This window comes from Haemaphysalis longicornis, unplaced genomic scaffold (assembly GCF_048455015.1).
Source record: "Haemaphysalis longicornis isolate Haplotype H1 unplaced genomic scaffold, Haemaphysalis longicornis Haplotype H1 scaffold_7, whole genome shotgun sequence".
NCBI classification, from domain to species: domain Eukaryota; kingdom Metazoa; phylum Arthropoda; class Arachnida; order Ixodida; family Ixodidae; genus Haemaphysalis; species Haemaphysalis longicornis.
This window is the reverse complement of record NW_027526422.1, coordinates 166,502,000-166,526,288: the sequence shown is the minus strand read 5'-3', so window position 1 is coordinate 166,526,288 and position 24,289 is coordinate 166,502,000. Positions and strand designations below refer to the sequence as shown.

Below are 24,289 nucleotides of genomic sequence, written 5' to 3'. Positions count from 1 at the left end.
ACTTTTCCGATTTTAGCTTTTTCATATATCTTTACACACATTCTCTTATAATACACAGATTATTCAAATTGCATGTTTGTATTTGCTCAAACTGAAATTCAAAATAAAAGTTAGCTGCTGCTGACATATACCGTGAGTTTTCACCTTACTCTAAAATTTTACGTCTTCAGGATCACGTGGTCAACAAACAGCCTTTTTTTTTTTTCCACATTATTTTCGCTGTTCAAGTTCACAGTCCATTAGTCGTGTATCGGAGTTTAGTAGAAGCCTTAACATGCTCGATCCCTGCTTTAATGATGCCTGTTGCGTTGTTGAGCCCATAGCGATGTAAACTTTGCCAATGTTGGCGTCAGTTTCTCGAAAAATTCCTCAGAACATGAACACCCACTAAGCTTATTACTATTGGGGGTGGGGGTTAACGGGACCCAGAAAAGCTTTGTGAAGGTGGCAATCAAATGCATTCAGGTGGTAGAACACATAACGGGGGATTTTTGAGCCAAGTGTGAGCCCTATACGTTGTACGGATAATTTGTAAACAATTTTTGAAGATCGCCTTTTTCAGCCGATGAGCGCACCGCCGTAGCGAGCCGATCGCGGCTGACGCAACACCGATCGCGGCTGACGCAACGGCGAGGCACCCCCCTGATTCGGCCGATCGTCGGTCGCCGGCAACGTCACTGCCATTGGCTTCCGGTTGCTCTTCCTCCTTCCTGCGCGATCCCGAGGCAAAGGCGGGTCTGCAGCGATTGACGCATGCCTAGGCGCAGGAATGTAGCTAGCGGAGAACGGAAGTCGAGTGTAGCGATGTCACATGGCTATTCCCAGTGTTTCCAGCTGCTTTGAAAGAAGCAGAGGGGGGAGAGGTGCACTTAATTGCTTCTGGCGCAGCTAATACTGAATGTAGATCAATAATTCCAACGGCATTGCATCGCTATATTGGTACTACGCGACAATAAAGGCCTTTCGTAACTTTTACAAAAGGCTTTTCTGGGTCTCTTTAACATGCCTTGAAATCTAGAAGTATCAACAGACTCTGAAATGATAAAATGCTGTGCTGCCACTCCCTTTTAAAAGCGCGCGTGCCACATGTGCTACCAGAGTGGCATCTGTTCGGTGCTCGTCAATTGACAGCGCGTAAGCTTGTGTAACCAACAAGTTTGTGGAAAGGTGCAAACTGCACAGCGAATATCTCGGCAGCAGGCATGTTTTCGGTGGAAATGCGCTGAACCGCTGCTTTTGTGGTAACCGAATTTTGCTCTGCTTGACCGCTCTGGTACAGCCTTCCAAATTTTTAATAATATCGTGCGAGCGACGGCCAAACAACACGTCAGTGCTTATCACGGTGTCCAGCACCATAGTAGGCTAGAGTACGCACACGCGTATAGAAATGAGTGCTGGATGAATGCTGTCTGCAAGGCTATTCTCCTCAGAGCAACACAGCCCTTGCTTTTCTTATCTGCGAAGGCCATGTCGCTAGCCGCCAAATCTAGTAGGCAGGGTAAAACTTCCTGACGTGCGTGTCGGGAAAATGTTACGAAATATAAATCAAATGCGCACTGAACCCGGTTTCTCACAAATAAGTCGTGCCGACACTGTGGAAGGGGGTTAATCGCTTTCAAGGAAAAGGGCCCTTCTGTTGATGTGCGTACTCCCGTCTATTTCGGCGCTGGACACCATGATAAGGCGCTGGCATACCGATCGGTCGTTACTCCCGTGATATCATTAAAAATTTGGAGGATGTACAGCGCGGTCCACTGTTAAAGGGAAACGGCAGGCGCGTGGCCGCTGCGCTCCGCGAAGCGCCGACACGGAGAAGTGGCGAGAATTGGAGACAGTCGGCACATGCGCACTGACCGCATCAGGCGGGAGAAGCCGCTCTGTCGTCTGCTACGGCGCTCCACTGCGCCGCTCAGCTTGAGATAGCTGGGGAATATCCGTGCTCGAAGGATCTGAGCGGCTTCTCCCGCCTGATGTGGTTAGTGCGCAAGTGCCGGCTGTCTCCGATTCTCACCACTTCTCTGTGCCGGCGCTTCGCGGAGCGCAGCGGCCATGCATCCGCCGTTTCCCTTTAACAGTGGACTGCACTGCACAAACCTCTGCTCACATAAAAGGAAGCAGACTCACGGCAGCGTTTTTTCCTTCCCAGTTCCTGTTGTGCAAGTACTTAGCGTCATGAAATGAAACACTTTGAATCTGACGTCTGCAGGCAACACTATCGTTGTAAGATGATGCAGCCCTTCAGTCACTTCTTTCGTCGCCTATGGTGTCCCCGCCATTATCAATTATTCCGTCTTTTGGTGAGCTCGCGCACACGACATGCTGGGTTTAGGCAGGCGTCTTGAGTTCATGTTTTAAATTTTGCGAGTGTAACAGATAGGCATTTCAGCAACTGCATTGTGCGGCAAAATCAGCTGGGATGCCTCGATACATTTTTGTTTTCCTATTTTAGTTGACTAGGCAACCATCACTGGCCAACCTCTTTTGGTGGGTGCGGGAAGACTTCGAGATAACCGTTGCCGTTATCACGCAGACGCAGCGCACTTCCCACGCCGGTGAAATATAACACAGCGCAGGTGGAACCACAGTTCGTATAAACATTCAGCATAGAGCAGCGGAAACGGACTAGGCGACGACACGAACGCATTGCACTAATCGGCCGCCAAATCGACACCACGACGACTATCTTTCTCGACGTTCATCGACAAAATGGGCTGCGCTCGTACGAGTTTGGCCATGTTTCGATCATGGTCACGCATGCAGCAAAAAAGAGTTGCACAACGAAAGGACCCAACCAGTTGAAATTTATCTATTGTGAATAGTCTATAAAAAGCAAAAGTAGCCATAAGCCCCAACCACATGGAGCGATTTTGCGAGCGACTTGGGGCGCGACGCGACTAGCGACGAACTACTTTTCGCCGCGGACCAAGTCGCTCATCGAATCGCTCGGTTCTGGGTCGCCAGAAACAGTCGCTCGCCTCCCGGAAGTGGCCTCAGCGACTAGCCAATAGGAGAGCCCCTACGTAAGCACGCAACCTCCGGTTTTGGAAGAGAACGGGGGGAAGACTTTGCAAATCCACGCAGCGGTGCAGCGGAAAAGAAAGCTTTGCGTGGCAAAGCTTGTGTACACGCTGAAGCAGGAGCAAGAAGGCTCCCGCACACACTGGGTGAGGCCCGTGTGGGAAAAACAACGTCAAGAAAGCGAATTCTTCACTGCGTCCATGTTGGAGCCGAGAGACGAGGCGCAGAAGGAAAAGCGTGCGCTATCGCTAACCCAAACCAGTTTTAAAGATGCAATGAAGTGCAAAAAGCAAGGTAGAAAGGCGTAATACTTTTTAGTCATGCTTTTTATGACAAATGAACAAAAAATGTTTGCAAACAACCACCGTACCAAGCGCGTGTGTGCGGCAACATTGAAATCGCCATCCCCAGTCGCTCGAGCAGTCGCTGTCATGTGGTTGCCTCGGCGAGCGACTTCGGTCCGGCGACTGCGGATCCTAGTCGCGTCGCTCGTCGCGTCGCTGGAAAAATCGCTCCATGTGGTTAGCGCTATCGACGTTCATCGGCAAAATGGGCTGCGCTCGTACGAGTTTGGCCATGTTTCGATCATGGTCACGCATGCAGCAAAAAAGAGTTGCACAACGAAAGGACCCAACCTGTTGAAATTTATCTATTGTGAATAGTCTATAAAAAGCAAAAGTAGCCTGGAAAAGCGCTTTTATTTAAGACCTCTGCGCAACCACAAACATGTATCCAAGATTGCTCATTACCGCCGCAGTGGGCGGCAGAAACCCGGTATGTAAACGTTGCATAATAAAAACGATTTCACGGCTGTAGATACTCTAACAACAACGCCTCAAAAATTTACAGCTGTCAATTCCACCGCAACATACACGAGAAGTGGTTTCGAAAAGAGACGAACAGTGGAAACGAGCTACCGCTTTGCGGAGTTCAATGCTGTCAGCTCTCTCCACCGCCGCAGTCATGCAACACTCGCACACGCATTAAATAAAGCGGAAAAAGATAGTACTGGTTCTGTTGTGTTTTACCTTGGAGCCATTGCACTTGTCAAGCAATTCAATCAGTTCTCGCCTCGCTGCTTCGCGTAACAACGCAATGTTCACTCTCCCGTTAGCTAAGTGCGCGGCCATTTTTAAACCCCGCCCCCTGTCACCCACCCTTCAACATTCAACAAGTCCGTTAATTTAGAGTCTACTTTAGTTCAAGTACCATTAAAACAACAATTACCTTATTTTATTGACAAGCAGTGAAACGTTAGTGCATGAAAGTTTTATCAACTTGCTGACTATAAAAACTTTTATTGCTAGAGGGCAGCAGCTGTTACCCTACTTCTGGTGTAGATAGAGATAAAAAGGTAGTGGCGCTATGTCCAGTGGTCAGTTTGTTAATCCTTTTTCTCTCCGGAAGAAAAACGCCAAAACCGAAAGAAAAGACGGGGAGCTGATCGCGGCGGCGGCAACTGGGGTGGGTGCGCGCTTTCACCTGCTGCTCTAGAGTCCGTACCGCTCGAAAAATCGGCCCCGTCACGTGCACTCGTGCCTAGCCACAGCCTTCGCCCGTCCGAGGAGATGGCCATCGCGTCAGCGCCGGCCGCCTTCTCCAAGAACGATTCGCCGACGCGCATCATGACCGTCTTCCGGAGCAAAAGCGAGAGCAACGACACGTCGGCTTCCTTGCTCAGCGAGAACGAGTACCGGGAGAAACTGCTGCGTACGGTCAAGAAAGAGGTAACCACACCATGCCTGCCTCGAATAGCGCCGCCCCTGCTGCGCGTGCAAAGCGGCGATCGCTGCGGGAACTCGCGTGTACGCAGCTGGTGAGCGCGCGATCGCGCGACCGGGCACGCATTGCGCGCATTTGCAACCGGAAAAGCGCCTGTTTGCGCGAAAGTGGTCCAGCTTGGAGTTGGACTCGGGACGGAGAAGATGCTAGCGTCCGTGCGTCTGAACTCGGCCTCGCGAGCTCGCGTTTGCTGACCATATTGCACGCGTCCGGGTCGAGCCTGCACCGCGGCGCGGCCGAGCGTACTGCATTGCGCCGATCGACGCCTATTCCCGATCGCTTCGTGACGAAGCCGAACGGCTTCAAATCTTGGCTAGCTCGTCGTGTGCACGAAATACGTAGCACTTATCGGTGTATGCTGAAATTCAGTTAGCATAAGTGTGACGGCTAGCGTCGCCGACAGTACTGCGCGCATGCACGCTGGGTGGAAAAGCCTGTTGCGCGTTGCCCCGGGGGTCTGGATCTCTGGCTCGGTCGATGAACCTCCGACTGCGATTAGCGCGGTTACATTGGCGAGTGTGTGTTGCGAGTATCGTGCCTATCTCGGCCTAATTTGCGTCTCCCGCGGATGCTCGATTATGGTTCCGCTTTGGGGCGTGTTGTCGGCTTCTGGGCGCGCCCTGCGGGAGAGCCGACTTGCGCGGAGAGGCTTTCATTGCATCTGTTTTGTCGACGTTCGCGATTGATTTTATTTTCTGAGCATAAGATAACATTGTCTTGTGGCTTTTATAGGTAGCAGTCGGCGCGGTAGTTACGCTAGAATGGATAATTGCATATCACTTATTCATTTAGCAGGTACATCTGGGCAAACGAATGAATTCAGTAACGCGTTTGTTTGAAGAAAGTTCTTACTAGATTATCGTGTTTTCAAAGTTCGCTGTTTCATTAATATCTTTTGTATTATGTCCAAACCAAATTCTGGACATTTGTGTACTCAGCAGCTCGTGCATTTTGTTCTTTTTTTTTATTGCAGAGATAAAAAAACACAAACTCAGAATTCCCATGCAAACCATATGCAATTTAAGTTCAGGTAGAGGCAGGCTTTCATGCGTTCATAATATTATGAAGTACATATTCAGGTACGATCTGCCCAAAATGGGAGGTAAAGAACATCCTTTAATTTTCCTGGCAATAGAATATCCAGGCAAATTAATGCTTGGCTTGCTAGCTCAATTAAAAGAAGGGCCAACTGAAAGCACCATAATGGAGCATGCAGCGTGCCTTATTCTCAGAGATACAAAAACAATTACAGGCTGTTATTGCTATAAGGCCGGCGAGCACTCTTTTTTAAAGGGACCCTGCAACGCTCTTTGAGCAGTGCAAGTAAACCTGTGCAACGTTTAGATTACACTGTCAGGAATAGCTGAGCCAAATATTACACGCGCACGTGAAGCGGTGAGCGCGCAAATTGCTGTCAAAGACGCGCAGAAAAACCAACCACACTCTCTTCAGTTCTCCTCGTTATGCACCCCTGGCATAGCCTAAACGATGTCATTGATGCCATGGCTGTCCCATTGGCTGTTGCTGGTCAACTTTGCGGCTTATTTCTCGCATCTCCTGTGACAATCCGCCGTCGTCGGCGCTGTACGTGTACCAACCTCTTCTGTGCATGGACCTGTACGCACAGTTTCAGTTTTGGCGTTTCTTTTGTGTTTTGAGTGCACGTGGTGTTTGAGGGACAAACTCAATACTCCCCTTTCAACAAGACCACTCAACAACAAACGTTTATTGCTTCAAAAACGCCCTACCAGCCCGAGCGCTTGCTTGCGAGCAAGCAGCCATGCCTGCTTTTTTGTGGCACCAGACCGAAAATAGGCCCTCGACGTTTGGGGAAAAAGAGAAAACTCCCCGGCCTGTGATATATCGGAGGCCGCTGAAGAGATTGGCACAAGCTACCCCCCTCTCCGGTCGAGTTGAGAGGGAACATTTATGGGCCTTTTCTCATCGTGCGTGGTTTCGGTGATAGTGAACGGATTTTCATAATTCTTGCGGGAGGAGATTGCTAGGGCAATAAACTTTACCCCGAAATACATTGCGAGTAGTCGATAGTAAGTGCTGCAGGGCCGCTTTAATTGTAAATTTTTTAAGCGCGGATCATTTCATGTGCACAAAATCACGTCATCGCTGTCCTCTTTCTTCCATGAGTATATATATATATATTACGTTGTCAGCAGCGTTACAATATAAGGGCTACACCATGCAAAATGTAAAAATACATGTTCTTGGTTAAACAGCACGCGAGTACGAATGAACAAGACTGACACCAGCACTGTGTCGCTTTCTGTGTTCATCCTTGCTGAAGCTGCGCTGTTTAATCAAAATTTAGAGCGTACCAACTATTCCTACTTACAATCATGTTGTGTTAGACAGAGCCCTATGTTTTTTTATTGTAACTTTACTTTTGCAAAATTTGGCTCACTTTTATTATGGTCATCCCAAATTTTTCGGATGTTAAAACAAAAGTTGTAATGCTATGAAAGCAGACGCAATAAGGGCAGAAGGGTGGTAATTACATGGAGGGCTGAAAGCATCTAGAATATGATCAGCACTGTAGTCATCAAACGTCGTCCGGGTTGAGAGTAATGCGCAGAATGTATTCGGAAAGAGCAAGGCTGACAAGTCGTGACATCACCTTTTAAATTTTTTTTTTTTTTGTTCCACCCTGTAGCACTTAACCGTCTTGTTGCTTTGCTGTTAGTCATTTTGTTTTGCAGTTTGCTGCTGTACAGCTTAGGCAAAATACAAGTTTGTTTTCTTCGAAGATTTCGTGTTTTATAGTGCCCCTATAGTGTTTGTCCGGAAGCAAACGATGGTTTATTCACTGAGAAATTAATCCGGTTAGGTTAAAATTTTGATTCTCCTACCAAATCGTGTGTTTTGATGACGTCTGCAATGACATCACAAGAACAGGTCTTGAAGCTGCTGCGGAGCCCGGTTTACAAGGTAGATGGCGCCACCATACCGTGGCAAGCCGTTTTCTACGTTTGCTTTGTTTTCGACCATATTTGTACCTGGCTTGTTTTTGTTAGATTAGAAAATAATCGCTTTGTGAAACATGGTGTTCGTTTAACAAATAAGCTTACGCCAATTGGCCAGTGTTGTCTAAGACAACCCCAAAGCGCCGCATTGCTATGCAGCTAAAACAAGGATAGTGCGCACAGTACCAACAGCAGTACTCATTGATACTTCTATGTTTACGTCTACTTTTGTAACTGCCACTATTCACTCAAAATTATTACTGCTTTAAAAGGTATGTGCCCTAAATTCAAGTGCAAATGGCTCGTTCGGCAAGCTTATAAGCCTTGTCTAATTTGCTTTTGCTGGCCTCAGCTAATTGCACAGCTGGGCATATGACAAATTCTGTTACGGGAAATGAGCTAGTGGGTCGATGGCCATTCTTTTTTTTTCCTAATTGTATAGCTTATTCGAGCGAAGCTTACATTAGAAGTGGTGTCATTATGATTCTAACGAGGCAATCTTTTGAACGAACCAAACTTGTGCTTTGTCTGCATGGCCCCTTTTAATATTAAACACACTTTCACTTCCAGTGCAGCGCACACTGTGTTTTTGTGACCAGCGAGCAATATAACAAAAATTAATTGTGAGGCAACCACGTGAGGTGATGCAAAATGACAGAGCTGAGGCAGTACATGATTACTAGCATAATAGATGATCAGCACCGTGAAGAAGGAACGTGAGGCCACGCTAGACTTTGACTGCTGTCCTTATTTCGTTCACCATGCAAACACATGTATAGCAAGCACCCACTCAATGCGTGTGCACTAGCAACGCATCGTCACTGTGCTGAATAATAAAACACAGGAGTCGGCTCGCACAAAGGGTTTGATTATTCCACCCTCCCTGAGGGAGACAGGGCAGGGGTAAAAGAAGGGTGTGCATGGCACTGCGGTTTATTTGTTATTTTATTTATTTGTTTATTTATTTACAAATACTGCTGGCCAGAGGCCAAAGCAGGAGGGGCAAGATAATGCAGTTATCATACACAACATTTTAATACAACATCAGCAAAAGAATGAAGAAAATGAAGAGCGGGAAGCGTAACATTTTTATGCAAAAGCACCGAAAGAAAAGAGTGGGGAGGGAAACGCGGAACAGTTGCAATAGTTAGAAAAACAATTTCAAATTTTGGCGTAAATAAGCTCAGGTGAGTGTAAACTGTGCTTGTAGGCAAACCGTTCCACTCTTCAATGGTACGAGGAAAAAAAAGAAAATTTGAACAAGTTTGTACGGGCAAAGTATGGTGTTAAAGAAAGTGCGTGTGAATGTCGGGTCTGATGCGTTCTTAGTGGTGCGAGGTAGGGGTGAGGGTTTGGAGCAAGCTTGCGGTTTGAAAGGAGGTACAAAAATTTTAGGCGCAAGAATCTGCGTCTTGACTGTAAAGTTGGGATACCATTTGAAAGCATAACATTAGTGACACAACTACCAGGTTTATAGAGAGAATAAATGAAACAAACTGCCCTCCGCTGAATTTTTTCTGATGCATCAGTGTTAGTTTTAGTATAAGGATTTCAGGCAATGCATGCATATTCTAATTTCGGGAGTATCAAGGATTGGTCAGCTAAGTGTTTCACTTTTCTGGGGGTAGGAACAAATAAAAGAACGCCTTTTACAAGAAATTGCGAGGGCTTTGCCAACAGCGGCAGTTATTAGTTATTAGATGGCAGAAGTGGCGGTCTCCTTTTCAAATCACCTGTTCGACTGCCTAGAGAGTTGAAGTAAAGGCTAATTTCTTGGCAGCAGGGCAATTGCTTGGGCTCACGGCACAGGATGCGAGAGTAGGATTTTCGTGCACAAATGGATGGGGGAAAGCTGAGGCTCCCATCGACGTTCTCGAGTCTTTTTAGATCCCGCTCCTGAGCCACTTAAATATCAAATTACTCCCCGAAAAGATGTGCGAGGTTTTTTAGTTAGCCAATTTTGTTCCTCTTTTCGGTTTAGTTGGCAAAGTGCATATTGCTTAACTGGTTTGGTTATCTGTAACAGTGCAACAGTTTGATAGAAATAAATCATCTTAAGGGAAATTAATTTGCCACTCAAAAAAATATACATTTCTCACAGCTGTGTTTATAAATTCCGTACACACGTTGAACCAAAATGTTCATACTTGGAAATGTTATGTTTGGTCTGCAGTCAGTTTTATTGTTCTGTAAAATGACAATGTTAGCTTACATCTTATTTTCCACCTTTGTAGAAAATAAGCCTATAAAAAAGGTTATCTATAGATTATTAACCTCTCCTGTTAACTGATTTTTAGTTAGGTATGCTAAAATGTGGTTTCGTATGTTACTAACTGCTTTGTCACAGTTACAATGCTGCTTTAGCGTGCACCGATGTTAGCAATAGATATGGGAGAATTTATGGCTTGCATCAACGATACTTATCCACACATTAGAGCACCTGTGCAAACTGATTTTTTTACTGATGATTGCCTAGTGTATGCAACCTTGCATACCATGTAGGATGAAGTCAAGCTTTAATAATTGAATAAATACATTTCACACAGTATTTACATCATTAGAATTGACTTTGATTCATCAGAACCTGGAACAATGACATTTGATCAGAAGTGCAGCGCGCCCTTAAAGGGGACTCACCTGTTAACATTGCCACGTCACAGTTCCCACGGGCTTAAGAGCCATTGTGCACCAAATACGAAAAGTTTTGCAGATTTATGAAAATGCTCCAAACGGCCTAGTTTGCTTATTCTGGAAATATGTCACTTCTGTACTGAAATAAAAAAATAAAACTCTCACATGGAAGACTGCTAGCGCCATCAAATGAAGGCTGGATAAACTGAAATGCATTTCTTGTTTATTTTTTTTATTTCAGTACAGATGTGTGCTATTTCTAAAAGAAGCAGACTAGGTCGTTGGGAGCATTTTGATGGATTTATAAAAATTTCCACATTGGCGCGCGATGCTTTTTGAGACCTTCCGTCATGAATTAATATGTCCCATACTGATGTGATCAGGTGAGTCTTGTGTGCTTGCATGTTGGAATGTCGCACTAACTACTAAAACAAACCAGTTGAAGCATTCAGGACCACCGTATATAAGTTGGCTGGGAGCTACGCAGAACTCTCCTTCAGGAAAGCTGCGTTTTTTAAAATAAGTTTAGTAATGCACTGCTAGGAGTTTCACACGTCTCACGTCAGGATCCTATATGCACGTATTACATATGGAGTTTACTTGAAAAACATCCGTCGAATTAGGAGGGAGAAATAATGATTTACTGAGGTCAAATGCTTACGAAATTTATTACCACGATGTATTTATTCGGATTATGTGCACTGCTGACCATAATAAATCACACATCCAGACTCTTACCCAATGCCAATTGTCATCAAGGTTGAAATTTATTCGCTTTATTGATGCACAGTACAGTATATGTTGATGCTGTGATGTAATTTGCTTCTCCTGTATTCTGTTACATTCGTTTTTTATTGGGTGTGCTAGGGCTTCAAGGAACATAAGCAATATAAAGGATTAAAGATAAGGAAATACAGTGAACTCTTGTAAAGACGAACTCAAAGGGATCATGATAATTGATTCATCTTATCAGAAGTTCGTCTTATCGGAAGCCCTTCCAAATCGGCAACATACCCAGGTGCGTGCAAATATCTTGCTTCAAGACTGCGAATGAAGTAGACTTCAGTGGAGGAAAAAGACAAAAAAAAAATTCTTTGAGTGTGCAACTTGATAGAAGACTGTCTTCAAGAGCTCTTGCATGGTTTTATTCAGTCCAAGCGCCGATGGAGAGCGTGCACTTGCTACTTCAAGCAACAGCGCAGCAGAGACAGAGAGGGAACTCCTCGCTTTCTCAGTGATGACGCGGTGGGACTCGAGAAACGGCATTGGTCAGGAGAGCTGCTATGTTCATGAACAGGAAGTCTCCGTTGCATTTTTTTTTAAATTTTTTTATCCGCCTAGTTTTCTACCTCTCTCCTCCAGAGCAGAGTGGGCACAAAACTCGCCCTCACTCTTTGTTTTTCTTTGCTTTTTGCTGCTGGCTTCGCGGGTTGAAGGTTGAAAGAAGTGGTAGCTTTATCCGCGTGTCTTTTTTTTTTCTCCTTTCCTCCGTGCGGCCGAATTCGCTTCGCACCGTGGTTTTCTTCTACTTTTTTTCCACTCTGGTCGCGTGAATGCCCCTCCGGACCCGCCAAGATCGCCGTGTTCGCTACCCAAAATTGCCAGCAGTGCTGGTTACCCCGAAAGTTGTTCGTCTTAACCGAAGAATGCGTGCAAGGCTCTTCGTCCTAAGCGAAATTTTTTTGCATTGCGTCTATGGAAAACCAAACAAACATTCCCATGTGGTTCGGCATAAGGGAGTTCACTGTATATAAAGGATAGTAAGGGATAAAAGATCAGAAAAATATAAAGGGTAATAGAGGGATAATAAAAAATATAAGTTAATGGTAAACAATATAGCAAAAAATGTAATTGATTACACGCCAGTTTGCACAGTCAGTGACTCACTGACTTTCAAATAATCGGGCAGTCCATTAAAAAACGTTTTGGTGTTAAAAAATTTGACTGTTGCTCCGTGTGCGCAGTTGCTCACAGCATTTCGTTTTTTTTTTTTTTTTGCAGTGCGCATAAACAACACCTGGAGAAAAGAAACAAAAATTTTTTAACTGAGAAACTGAACAGAAAATATGCGTTCCATGTGTTAGTAATGCTGCCTGAAACAACATCTTGCTGTTTGCTTCTGCGCATAAAGAGGACACCAAGCAAGGTAGAGACCCCCCCCCCCTTTTGCACTGCTTGCAAACACACATGTGCATGTGTACAGGCCTAGACGTAATAAATAGCCGAAGAAAAATCAATCACTTTGTCACAGCACCGAGGGTAGTTTGATGCTGCAAAGGGTTGTTGGTGTCGGGAAGCTGATATTTGTTGACAAGGGGAAAAGGTCATCCTTGAAAGAGTTTCCAAGCAGCGATCGATTGACTGCTGCGATTTTTTTCAACAAGTTTGGACAACTTGACCTGGACCTTAGACGGGCTTTTTTCTGTGCCTGCCTTTTATACACTTCTTCTTTGTTTTATATTTTCACTTTTTATAGTTTTGTTTGGATGTACCAAACCATTTGTATTTCGTCCTTTTTTGGGGGGTGTCTACGCAATCATGCCTCAGGTTTCAGTTTGCGAGATTAAGGGGATGTTTTCCTGTGGGAATAAATGTCAAAACCATGTCATCTCTGAGAACCTGGGTTTCCCTGGATCGTCTAAATTGAGGCATCAGTAACAGCATCCAGAAAAAACTTGCTATTGAAGATAAAGAACATTAGTCAAGATAGCAAGCAACTAAAGGAGGTAGCGAGGCTGATAAATAAAGAAGCACTGAAAGCAAAATATATCTTTTAAGGGGGCACATGGGTCTTTGATCAAAAACTTTATTTTTGCAGTTATGATGATGAAAATTGGGGAGCACATGTAGTTTCTCATTGTGATTGTAGATATCAAATTTGTTTTTGAGTAAAATGATTATATTCAAATTTATTTGGATTTTGTATTCAATTTTTTGACAGCCTTTGTAAAAAAACTGCAGGAGGGATGCAGCTAAACATGGAACCAGTGAACTCTGCACAAATCAAAGAGTGCAATAAGACTAACATTATCGTTCTATCCGGTCTGTAGCAGAAGTTGCGACCATTTGAAGTTTGGGCCTGGAAGGCAAAACCGGTTTTTCTGGTTGCCACCTTTCAAGCCCAAACTTCAAATGGTCGTAACTTCTGCTACAGACCAGATAGAACGATGATGTTAGTCTTATTGCACTCTTTGATTAGTGCACAGTTCACTGGTTCCCTGTTTAGCTCCATCCCTCCAGCAGTTTTTTTACAAAGGCTGTCAAAAAATTGAATATAAAAATCCAAATAAATTTCAATATAATCATTTTACTCAAAAAGCAAATTTGATATCTACAATCAGAATGAGAAACTACATGTGTCCTTAAATTTTCATCATCATAACTGCAAAAATAAACTTTTTTGGTTAAAGACCAGTGAGCCCCCTTAACCGAAATATCAAACTTTTTGCAAGTCCTTATTTTTTTTTTGTTCATTGCCAACCACTTCTTGATTTGTTTAAAAACGAAAATTTAAAGCTGGCAAATTTCCCGCATTTTTGCTCCATTTTCCACTATATGGAATGGCGTGTTGTAAATTGTAGCACAAAAAAAATGCGGCGCACATTAGAGATCTTTAGGTGGTCAGAATTATTCTAAAGCCCTTCACTATGGTGCGCTTCATAGCCAAGGTGCAACTGCGGTGTATAGAACTGCCAGAATTCGGGCATGCAAAAATGTGCAAGCGGTGATACCCATTTTGACGGGTGCTGTCGGAGGTGTATAATTGAATTCGTATTCACGGTACTAAAATTAACCAACACAGGCATTTTCCTTTCGCACTTTAGGATTGTTTTAATGTTTGTAATTGCAGGTTAACGCAAGCTGCCGCCTGCGTGCTTTCCATGTGTGCCTTTTGCGTTCATTCTCTCACGTCGTGAGTATTTTATTGTGCTTGTTTTGGGTTTTGGGCGTTATGCTGCGTAGAAATTACTTTCTTTTGGCAGGTGACGTCGTCTACTACGTACATTGTTTTTTTTACCTTCACTTTGTAGACAGTAGTGGCGTCACTGCACAAAAAGCCGTGTCATTGTCAGTTGTTAACGGCTTGAATCCTCACCAAAAGGGAAACCTGGGATGCGAAATGGCGAGGAGGGTGGGCTAACTGAATTCAATTCATCAGTGCAAATTTGTCACAATGAGAATTGCATGGACAATTTTTCTGTTATTCAAAGCATTATCGATAGGGCTGCAGATGCGATAGCCTGTTTCCATATGGGTTATGGATCCATACGGACCCATACGGATGGGTTATGGTTCCATATGGCCCATTACTTCTTGTATACACCTAGCGCCATCTGGTGGTTTGAGCACTGTTTTTTAAGCAAAACTGTTTTCTGTGCGTTTTCTTAAATCTTAGGATCCCATAAGCCCCCAAACAGAAAATAGAGCTGGAAGGGCAAGTAATTAAAGATTTATTAATGTGACAATTAATTAGGACATCTGGCAATACAAAATTTTATGTTGAGCAAAGACATTACTTTTGCATATCTTCCTCAGCTTTATGACTACATGAACCTACAAACAAAAATCAGCTTCGTAATGTGCACGTATTTATAGATTTACAAGCTTGGAAATAAAACTCCGACCGCTATTTTTTGCAGCCTCAATGTCGTAAATTCGTCTTTACCGGAGCTTCTTCTTTGTAGTGTGGAGCTCCACTAAAATGATATGACAGTTATATCTACGCAATAGGCATCAATGAAGAACAATTCACCAAAAAACTAGCACTTTTGGTTTCGTTCTCTACTCGCTAGAGGAACTTTTATGTGATGGCATCAGTTGACACCACTAGCGCCGAAAGGGTTTAGGCAGCCCAATGTTCGGATTGTGTGGCCTAGAGGTAGAGTCACTAATTCTGATGCCAACGGCTCAGGGTTGAGCCCCAGCAATTGCAGACGTTTGTTGAGAAGTCCTGTGATGTTTTTTTTTTTTAATTGGAAAAAGGTCTTTTCAAACAACTGTACACATTTTTATTGGAAATAAGGGTGATTTGGTCTCATTTAGGTGGGTTTAGGTGTGAGGCACCACCTAACACCGCTGTTAATCAATTTTCTGCTGCATCGCGCATGAATTGCCGGGCTTGAATTGCAAAACAAAATGCCAGGCTACAGAACAACTTTACAGGTACTTGAAGACACAGCATGCAACTGATGGTTGGTGATGATGCGGGTAAATAGCGTGTCCTGTATAGTTTTCATCCAGAAGCACAACTTCATGAAAACATGTGGAATAATGTACAGGCTGAAACATCAGAGCACTCAATGAATGACGCCTACAATGTGGGAGCGAAGATGATAATGAAAAAAACATAATAATGAGATAAAGTATCTGAGCGGGTGCACTATACTGGCCGCCGTCACTGTACGAGTGAAGGGGTTTCGTCTTCCAGTTAATTAGAGTTCCCCCTTGTTTACCTTATCTTGAAGCACATTTTACTCGGGCCAAGCTGACACAGCCCATGCACAAACCTTCATTGTTTTAACTGTGTGTGGTACACAATGGCATTTTCTGCAAAGTGACTGCAAAAACGGGCAATGCTTAGCCAGTTGGCTCATGACGAAAGCACATTCAGACCACCAACATGCCGTTTTTCGTTTTTGTATGTGCTGCTGGTGCTATAATACCGGTGAATTTGCACAGCAGCTGTTGTTGGCACTCTCGTTGGCGTGCTTTATATCATTGCTGTCTCCTGCTGTCACACCTAACATCTTTTGACGATATATTTTAGTCAGCACTCTGCCGTTTCAGCCTAGTCTGTCCAAGACACTACTTTTGTTTCTGTAAGCACTGCTCTTGCACAGCATCATTAAAAAGAGGATTCCAGGAGGGATAGATAAGGTTTGGTCTGATTATTAGCGGAGGAATAATGGAAAACAGCTAGGAAAATATCTGAGAGTGCAGTGCCTGTTCACAAATTACTCAGGTATATTTATTTATTTTGTTTGCTTTTTTATTCCTCTTTCTTCACACTTTCATTGTAGTGGAAGATGGGGAATAAAGACAGTAGTAGTTGTAAAAAATATATTTGGAAATGCCAAATAATAATATAAAAGTATGTAATACCTGGGGAGCATTGTCGGCAGATGAAGTTACTGCTGTCAGGTGCTGAGAAGTTTTGCATTCTTTGTCTGAAGGGATATCAAAAACGAACAAACGCATGAGGTTCAGCCTATAATTTTGAGCTGGTGTGCTCTGTATGGATGTTATACAAAAAGGGAAAGAAACGTGTGCAAAATGAAGGCATATATATAATATACGCAAGCTCAAAAACTGTGCTGCTTCATCCCCTGCTTGCACCCTGTCATCATAAATTTGTTGCTTCACCTAAAACCAAATAAAAAGAAAAGCTGTTTGAGCCGCGTTGATTTCATGCCTGTTTACAGCCCAGCACTAGCGACGTTTGCACTCAGCAGCTGGTTGTAGCAGGTGGCTCTAAAAATAAAACTGGAAATTAAAGTAAAAGTAAAATAGGATCTTTGCGCTCGTGGAGCTGTACCGGTAGTGACCCGTGGTAGATGTAGCGGTTATGTTCGCTTTCTATGGTAGGAAGCCAGCCAGGTTTCACAGTTCGGAACTGTGTTCAAAGTCAGAGTATTGTTTGGTGGAAAAAACTAAAATCCATGCTCTGTAATGCTTGAGGATGCCATGACAGTTATGAAAACATGGTGGGTTTATTATTAAACTTGATTAACTCTGTTGAAAACTCTAGCTGGATCACAGTGCTTCAGAGCATTAAATTGGCAAGCTGTTTGTTGTTTTATTTACAGGTACCAGCATTCTTTTTGCATCTAAGTGCAGTTGCATCGTGCATAATGATGATCTTTATCTTGGCTGTCTCCTCCTGTTTTAATTTTTTTAAGTGCGAATGCACTTTATAAGCGACCCTGAATTCCGTTGACCGCCGTCCGTCCACATAGCAACAGCTGCGGGTGCGCGCGCTCCTCGTCTTCCTTGGCAACGAGGGGAGATGGGCGCGCGCTGCCTGGCCGCTGACATGGCACATACCCACGTGGGGGATTGGCCAGGAATCTCCTCGTCTTCCTTGGCAACGGGGGGAGATGGGCGCGCGCTGCCTGGCCGCTGACATGGCACATACCCACGTGGGGGATTGGCCAGGAATCGGGCGTGAGAAGGGCTAATGCACCCGCTTAAAGGAGTACTGACACGAAATTTCAAAGCTGAGATCCGCTCTAGCAATCAAGTACAACGACAACACAAATAGGTGTCTGTGCATGGCACATACCCACGTGGGGGATTGGCCAGGAATCGGGCGTGAGAAGGGCTAATGCACCCGCTTAAAGGAGTACTGACACGAAATTTCAAAGCTGAGATCCGCTCTAGCAATCAAGTACAACGACAGCACAAATAGGTGTCTGTGAATAAATGCATCTTTCTTTCTTTGTAGTTGTGTGTGTGTGTGTGATCTCTCTTTCGCGAACATTACCGAACCGCGCAAATTCAACTCCTGCATTCGCACTTTCACATTCTTCCCCTCGGGGAAATGCGGGGAAATTTTGTTAATTTTTGCTTGCATTTTGTAAGGCATTTTTTCGCTTATTACCAACTTGGAGAAAAAGTTAGCATTTTGTTTTGAAGGGGAGCGTGTTAATCACCTCATCGGCTGTGAGATACGAGGCATGTTGGTTTTCTAGAACTGATCAGACAGCTCAAACCTTGGTTTTTGCTCGCTCAAAACTGTGCGGGGTAGTGCTACTTTTCTTGAATTTCGTGGCCGTCTGCAGACTCATAAATACACTCCAGGATGCAAGTGATCTCCAGGAATTGCATCTCATTAGTTATAGCAAAGTGCAGGTATCTCTGTCTGCTGCAAAAATGGAGGGCAAAATTTGGACAACAAACAGCACATAAGGAGGGGGGGTAGGGGCTTCTTGTTTTGTTTCGAAAAGTGCATACCTACTGTTTTTATTCGAATATATAAGGCAAGTTTTTTTTTCCAAAATCCATAGTCTTAAAGCCATACCCTGCCTTATCTTTGAAGCCGAGTATATATATAAATATATATATATATATATTATTCAGTATAGATGGCAATTTTTTTGACTCCCCAAACGGCACCCTCGCCTTATAATCGTGACTGCCTTATAATCGAATAAATACTGTACTAAGTTGCATATTGTACTTCCATGTTTCGTGCATTCTGCAAAGGCTCCCATGCTTTGTGGTGGAATAGCTGTGCTGCATATTTGACCAAGGGTAGTAGCAGTGCAGTGTCAATATTTCAAAGAACCAAACTGTTTATTGAATGTAACTGTGATGGATGTGTAAAGCTCGAGACGGGAGACTCGAAATTGAGGAATGCTGCAGGTAGTATGCGTTGAGCCCTGCCTGGGTGTTAGTAATGACTACAAGTTTTTCAGCAGGATTCGGCAACTTCTGGATTTGGCGACAGCACCCATCCCCCCTCCCTCTTTCCAAACGACGTGTCGGTGCATCGCCATCCGATGCTCGTACTGTTTTCGGGGAGCAGCTTTTTAAGTGCTGATGATGTAGTAGTGTGTGGGTGGGATGTAGAGCATAGACGATTGCTTCTGTTGCTGAGTAAAGGGGAAATGAGGCAGACCTGTGGCCGCCGTTATTTACAAAAAAAAAAAATCTTTGGTCAACTCGCTCGTGCCAGTAACAGCCTCCACAGTGAACATGGTAATGGCATGTCATTGTACCTCATTGCATGTTACTGGCTGTTCGCCATGAGAGACCACCACATAAACCTCGCAGTTTTACAGGTGGCTTGAAAAATGGGTCTCTGTTTTGTTGAGAACTGCGTTAACCATGCGGAGGCCCATATGCAACTTCGCAAACTATGCACTGTTTTCCGACAAAGTTCACTTAGCTACAACCCCATGTCGCTGTGGCATGTTCTTTTGAGAAACGCATTTCTTGGCAGCCTTTGGGCACCCCTCTCAATTTCTTTTTGAACGCTGAAAATGTAGTACACATGACATGCATTTGACATCTCTGGAACCAGCTGCACTGTTCTTAAGGTAATATCGCAGGTTTTTAATTACCCGCAGAATCGCAAGGCAGCATGAATGTCCCGTGTTGCATCGCTTTCTACTGGCTCCCTATGCAACTGTAGTGAAAGATGAGGACGATGCGACACACGGCACTGGTAGTTCAGAATGAGCGGCACCACCATACCAGCATGCGAAACCTATACTGAAAAGTTGCCTTGAAAGAGAATCTTTTAGTGTCTAGCAAGATGCCTTTCACGGCGGTTTCATTTACCATGCAGCATTGCATTAATGTTGAGGGGCCGGTTATTCATTTGTCATTAGGGTGTCACGATTTCATCATTAGCGGAGGCATCATTACAGTGTCGCAGTTTAATTATTAGCGATCATCATTAGGGGGTCACTATTCCCTCATTGCTTCTGCAGCAGTGCTTGAGGGAGCAGGGACCCCTGCTTTGATCAGATAATGTATGATGGGGCATTAATCTGCCTTCTGGCTAAAAGGCTATGGAATCGAGGGCAAGGAAGTTGAAGCTCCTGCCGACAGTGCTTGAAGGAAGGCTGCTGGTTTTTGTCGGCAAGGGGTAAAACAGCTGGCTTATGTTCTCTCTGTTGTTTGCTTTTCAAGAATAAAGTCTGTAACTGTAATACGTGTGCTGTAAAAATGCGGCAGCTTTACAGATATTTTAGGGCATGTTTGAGGGGCATAAATATGTGGTGGTATATCCGGGGCAGTAAACAGGGAGTATTTCTCCAGGGGGATGGGGGTTATAGCTACCTCCTCTGCGCCCATCATCTTCAAAGAACTTCGCAAAGTTTTCCTCTGACTGCCGTTTTTTTTTTTCTTTTTTTTTTGGGGGGGGGGGGACAGGAAAGAGGGTGGAGAGAGGGAATAAGGGCTTTAAATGTTGAGCCGCCCACCTTCCTATTGCGGACTGTGGCTGATGACTTGTTGAGTTTAAGGACACTGAAAGCGATGGATATAAAAGCGACCGATCTAAAGTGTTCTGAGAATTCCACTGCTGTTTTACTTTCTAAACTGAAGGTCTTCCACACTGCAGCAGATTTGGGTTTTATGAGTTGTGTCTGAGTGGAGATGTAGCACCTCGTTTAAACCACCCTGGGGATTCCTAACCCAAATCGTGCCCACCAGGTTGCCTCTTGGGTTTTGCTTATTCCAAAAAAATTAATTTTTTTGTTTTTTTTGTGCTTTTTAGTGATGCAGTTGTTTGTTTATAGTATGCCTGCTACAAAAAATTATCACTTTATTAATCAGAAAACTCTTCAACAATGACGTATACATCACATTGTATAGCTGTGAAAAGCATGGCATTTGAAGGCATCATTGACTTACTTGTAATCCTTCTTTTTTTTCTGCTTTCTTCTCTCTTCGGTAACCTTTCTTCTTTTTTGCCTCTGTTCATGGATTTTAGGGCTTGTCAAGCTGCCTAGAGCAGCTTTTTTCCCAACAAATCCACCATAAAACTTTGTATATTGTATGGAAATAAAGCAATTCGATTCAATTCAATTCAATTCAATTCTCTTTTAAAGTGAAGGCTTTCTTAGTGGGTCCGGTGGCATCCCATAAAAATACTAATGCATTTCCCCGTAGACTGGTTGGTCGGCTGAAAAGCTCTGGTAAGGCTGTCATTGCGTCAAAAAGATTACTTTTAAAATTGCAAAAAAAGGAACGGTTCTGCATATGACAGTACACGCATTGATCGTGAGGAAGGAATACGATAGCATACCTTTATCTCATAGATCACGTATTGGCATGCATTTAGATCATTCGCAGATGGGCTTACTTAGTGCGTGAAAAATTGTCGCATGGGTCCGTTCTTCATTTGCAATTTGGGTCTTTGAGGGTTTGGCAATCGATTGGACGCACTTTCAGCGAAGGTTTGGCTCGCTTTTGACACAGTTTTGATGTCAGACAGCTTTCAGGCTTTTCTCAACTTTCATTGGAGGAAGGGATGGTAAAGTTTTTTTTGTATGGGTGCGCTGCGAAGGAAGGCTGTTGTTCTCTTTTCGTCCAGAAGCAAGACTGCCTGGAATGGAGGCAGTTCGAAAATAATTTCGGCGGATGGGGCAGTTTTCTGTGCCAGCGTTCTGTGCTGATGTTTGCGACTTTGCGGTGTTTTCGTGTTTAGTCACCTCAAGGGCCAATGATGCACTCGGGCGGTAAGTGGAAGCATGTGGGCCTAGAAGATGCTCTCGTGCGTGGCATCAACGAAAGAACCAGGTGAAGAACATGCGGTGTGTTCCGATTCGCTGTCGCCAACTCTGTGCAGTGCACAGTAGTACACGACCCTCCTCCCAGAATGGCTTGGGAATCCAAAGCTGTCTCTGCTGGTTTCTAGCCACAGACAGACTACCACTGTTACTGACCTGAGGGGGGAAGCTAGATGGGAAGGAAAGAACTTTGTGGAAGAAATGCCAGCTAGCCCTTGCTATATGCACACTGCCTTGAAAATATTTCAGGGCGGGGATCTGGTTGTCCCTCATTGTGTGTGTCCCTGCTTCTCCGTCAGTTATATAGTCCGCAGTTATTGTTTTCTGGGCTTGGTTATCCCAAGTTTCAAAAAATACTTTAAAATGTGAGTGAATGTGGGCAGTGCTGCAATCATCGATTAGGTAAAAAAAAAATTGCTGTTTGTAACATTACATTTTCGTTAATGGAAATATAAAACCTTTGACTGTAAATCGAATATACTACCAATATAAAAACTAGAAGTGAGTAAATTATCTTGAACAGGGATAGGTCTACGTTTAACTGGCACCACCCAGTGGCGTACACGGATTAACTTTCACGGACATCCACGAGAATGCTGCAACAACAGCTAATAAAAGGTAGAGCGTACGTGTGATCTGTAAGTCAGTGTGCCTACACGCCTGACAGCGATTAGGGTGTCCTCACTGTGCGCGCTATGTTTGCGGGTCCTGTCACCACAAATTTCAAACAGAGCCAAGTAAAAAAAAAGCATAACTTGGGCAGTCCGGGCTTCACACTTCTGGGCATTCATGTACCAGTGCTCAATGACAGAAATGCTACGAAATTGAGATGAAAGGGAGGCAGCAAAGTGAAGTAACAAAAACATGGTATTGCTATTGGTACGAAGGAATACGATTGTCCTAACATGCTTGAATGCAGGAAAGCTCTTTGGTAGATCGCAATTCGTCTAGTAGGTGAAAAGAGGTGCTTACCAGCCATGCTACTAGTGTGTGACTAGTTATCTCGTTGCAAGAATACCCAACAAGCGGTAACTCTAAGTTCCATGCTCGTGTTAATAGCGAAAACAACACATCCTTTTAGTTCTTAAACTCCATGTGAAAATAGTGTTCCCTGTTGGGTAACATACACTTACACTTGGTCGATGCAATGCTTACATTTTGCGCACCTGCGATGTTTTGGGGGAGAGTCAGTCTTCCCATTCGTTTTCTTCCCAGCAAAAACGCATGTGTGCCATGCAGGGAAGCTTAAAAGATGCATTTGTCTTGCGGCAAAGTCTACTTTCACATTTTCATTTTTTGTAATTTTGAGGCACCAAAACATATTCAATGCTTCGTACGGTAAAAGTGTACTATGAACTGAACCATGATAAATACCATTTTAAAGGTATTCAAATCGTCCAATGTTTGCAAACTCCAGTTTTAGTGCACACGGCTGCAAGCATGCTTTTTCACAAAATGACCTTCCTAATGACAGCATGGAATGTGCTCGGACGTGCGTCACAAGAGTTACAGCTCCCAAAAGTGTTCACCAACCGCAAAGTTGGTCCTGCAGAGAGGTACGAAGGGTTTTGGTGAATTTTTCAAGCGGACCATGTGACAGGTGTCACGTGGGAAGGCTAACCGAGTACTAATTTCTTCTTGAAATGGCGTACCGTGCTTCCAAGCTATGCTTTTTTGTTCACAATAATTAAAAACACTAACCAGCTCGCAGTAGAGCAGGAAGTTCTGCGTTCAGGTGAGGGAAAAAAGGGAACAGTGTTTTTTTTTTTTTTTGAAATGTCTGTCAGACTGTTTAAGGGGGGGACACTGCTGTTAAAACCACTTCTTTTAATTGTTAAGTAAACTCTGCGAAACTTGTCAGTCTTGCTGCTTTTTTCCCGCTGACTTCAAACATGCCATCTTATTTTGAGTCAGTCCATTAGCTCCAGAGATAATTAGAGATAATTAGTCATTTTTGGAGGAACAATTGACAAAACAGTGTTGGTCATAAAGCTGCAATCTTTACATTTTCCAATGCTATGAACCCTGGTGAATGCAATAAGAGAAGGGGTTTTTGGATGCAGCGCTTGGAACTAATTTTGCAGCTCATTAAACTTTGGTGTCTGAAATGGGCATTCGAAATGGTTCCTTGCCACTGGTGCCACTACTGGTGCCACTGTGCAATGTGTGGTCGTACGTCCTCATATAGACGTGTCGCCTTTTCCTCCTCCCAGGTGAAGCAGATCATGGAGGAAGCGGTGACACGAAAGTTTGTCCACGAGGAGAGCAGCAGCATCACGTCCCTTTGTGGTCAGCAGCCCTGTTTTTTCTTGTTCCTTCAGCATGCTTGTTCGTGCGCTGTGATGCTATCGAGCCCCCTCATGACATTGTAGGAGGGTTTCGAAGTCGAGAGCAGCCATAATGTGGCATGCAGCAGCCGTGATGTTGCGTTCAGTAGGTGTGTAGGTAATTTATTTACATTACTTTCATTTATTGGTCGCTAAGGGGGGGTCCAGAGAGCCTTCGCTGCAGTGTGTGGGCTAACGTACGGGATAGCAGAGGACCCCGGCTAGCTTTGCTAGAGAACACTACGCGCCGTACACTAGCCCTGCGGAATCCGAAGACTCACGCACGGGTTCGAGTACTCACATGCGGTAG

At 44.2% G+C, this 24,289-nt stretch overlaps 2 protein-coding genes across 2 annotated transcripts in view; one reads left to right on the top strand and one right to left on the bottom strand.

The window, feature by feature from the left end:
- LOC144147195 (vacuolar protein sorting-associated protein 33A-like) overlaps nt 1–4,194 on the bottom strand; it is a 65,862-nt gene extending 61,668 nt beyond the window's left edge. The window contains exon 1 of the mRNA XM_077679265.1: nt 4,047–4,194. Within this exon, the coding sequence (XP_077535391.1) occupies nt 4,047–4,148 (102 nt within the window). The 5' untranslated portion in view covers nt 4,149–4,194. The remainder of the gene's footprint in view (nt 1–4,046) is intronic.
- Nucleotides 4,195–4,368: 174 nt separating this feature from the next.
- The window catches only part of LOC144147196 (small G protein signaling modulator 2-like), a 96,414-nt gene continuing 76,493 nt past the window's right edge, over nt 4,369–24,289 (top strand). The window contains exons 1-2 of the mRNA XM_077679266.1: nt 4,369–4,745; nt 23,866–23,941. Of these exons, the coding sequence (XP_077535392.1) occupies nt 4,587–4,745; nt 23,866–23,941 (235 nt within the window). The 5' untranslated portion in view covers nt 4,369–4,586. The remainder of the gene's footprint in view (nt 4,746–23,865; nt 23,942–24,289) is intronic.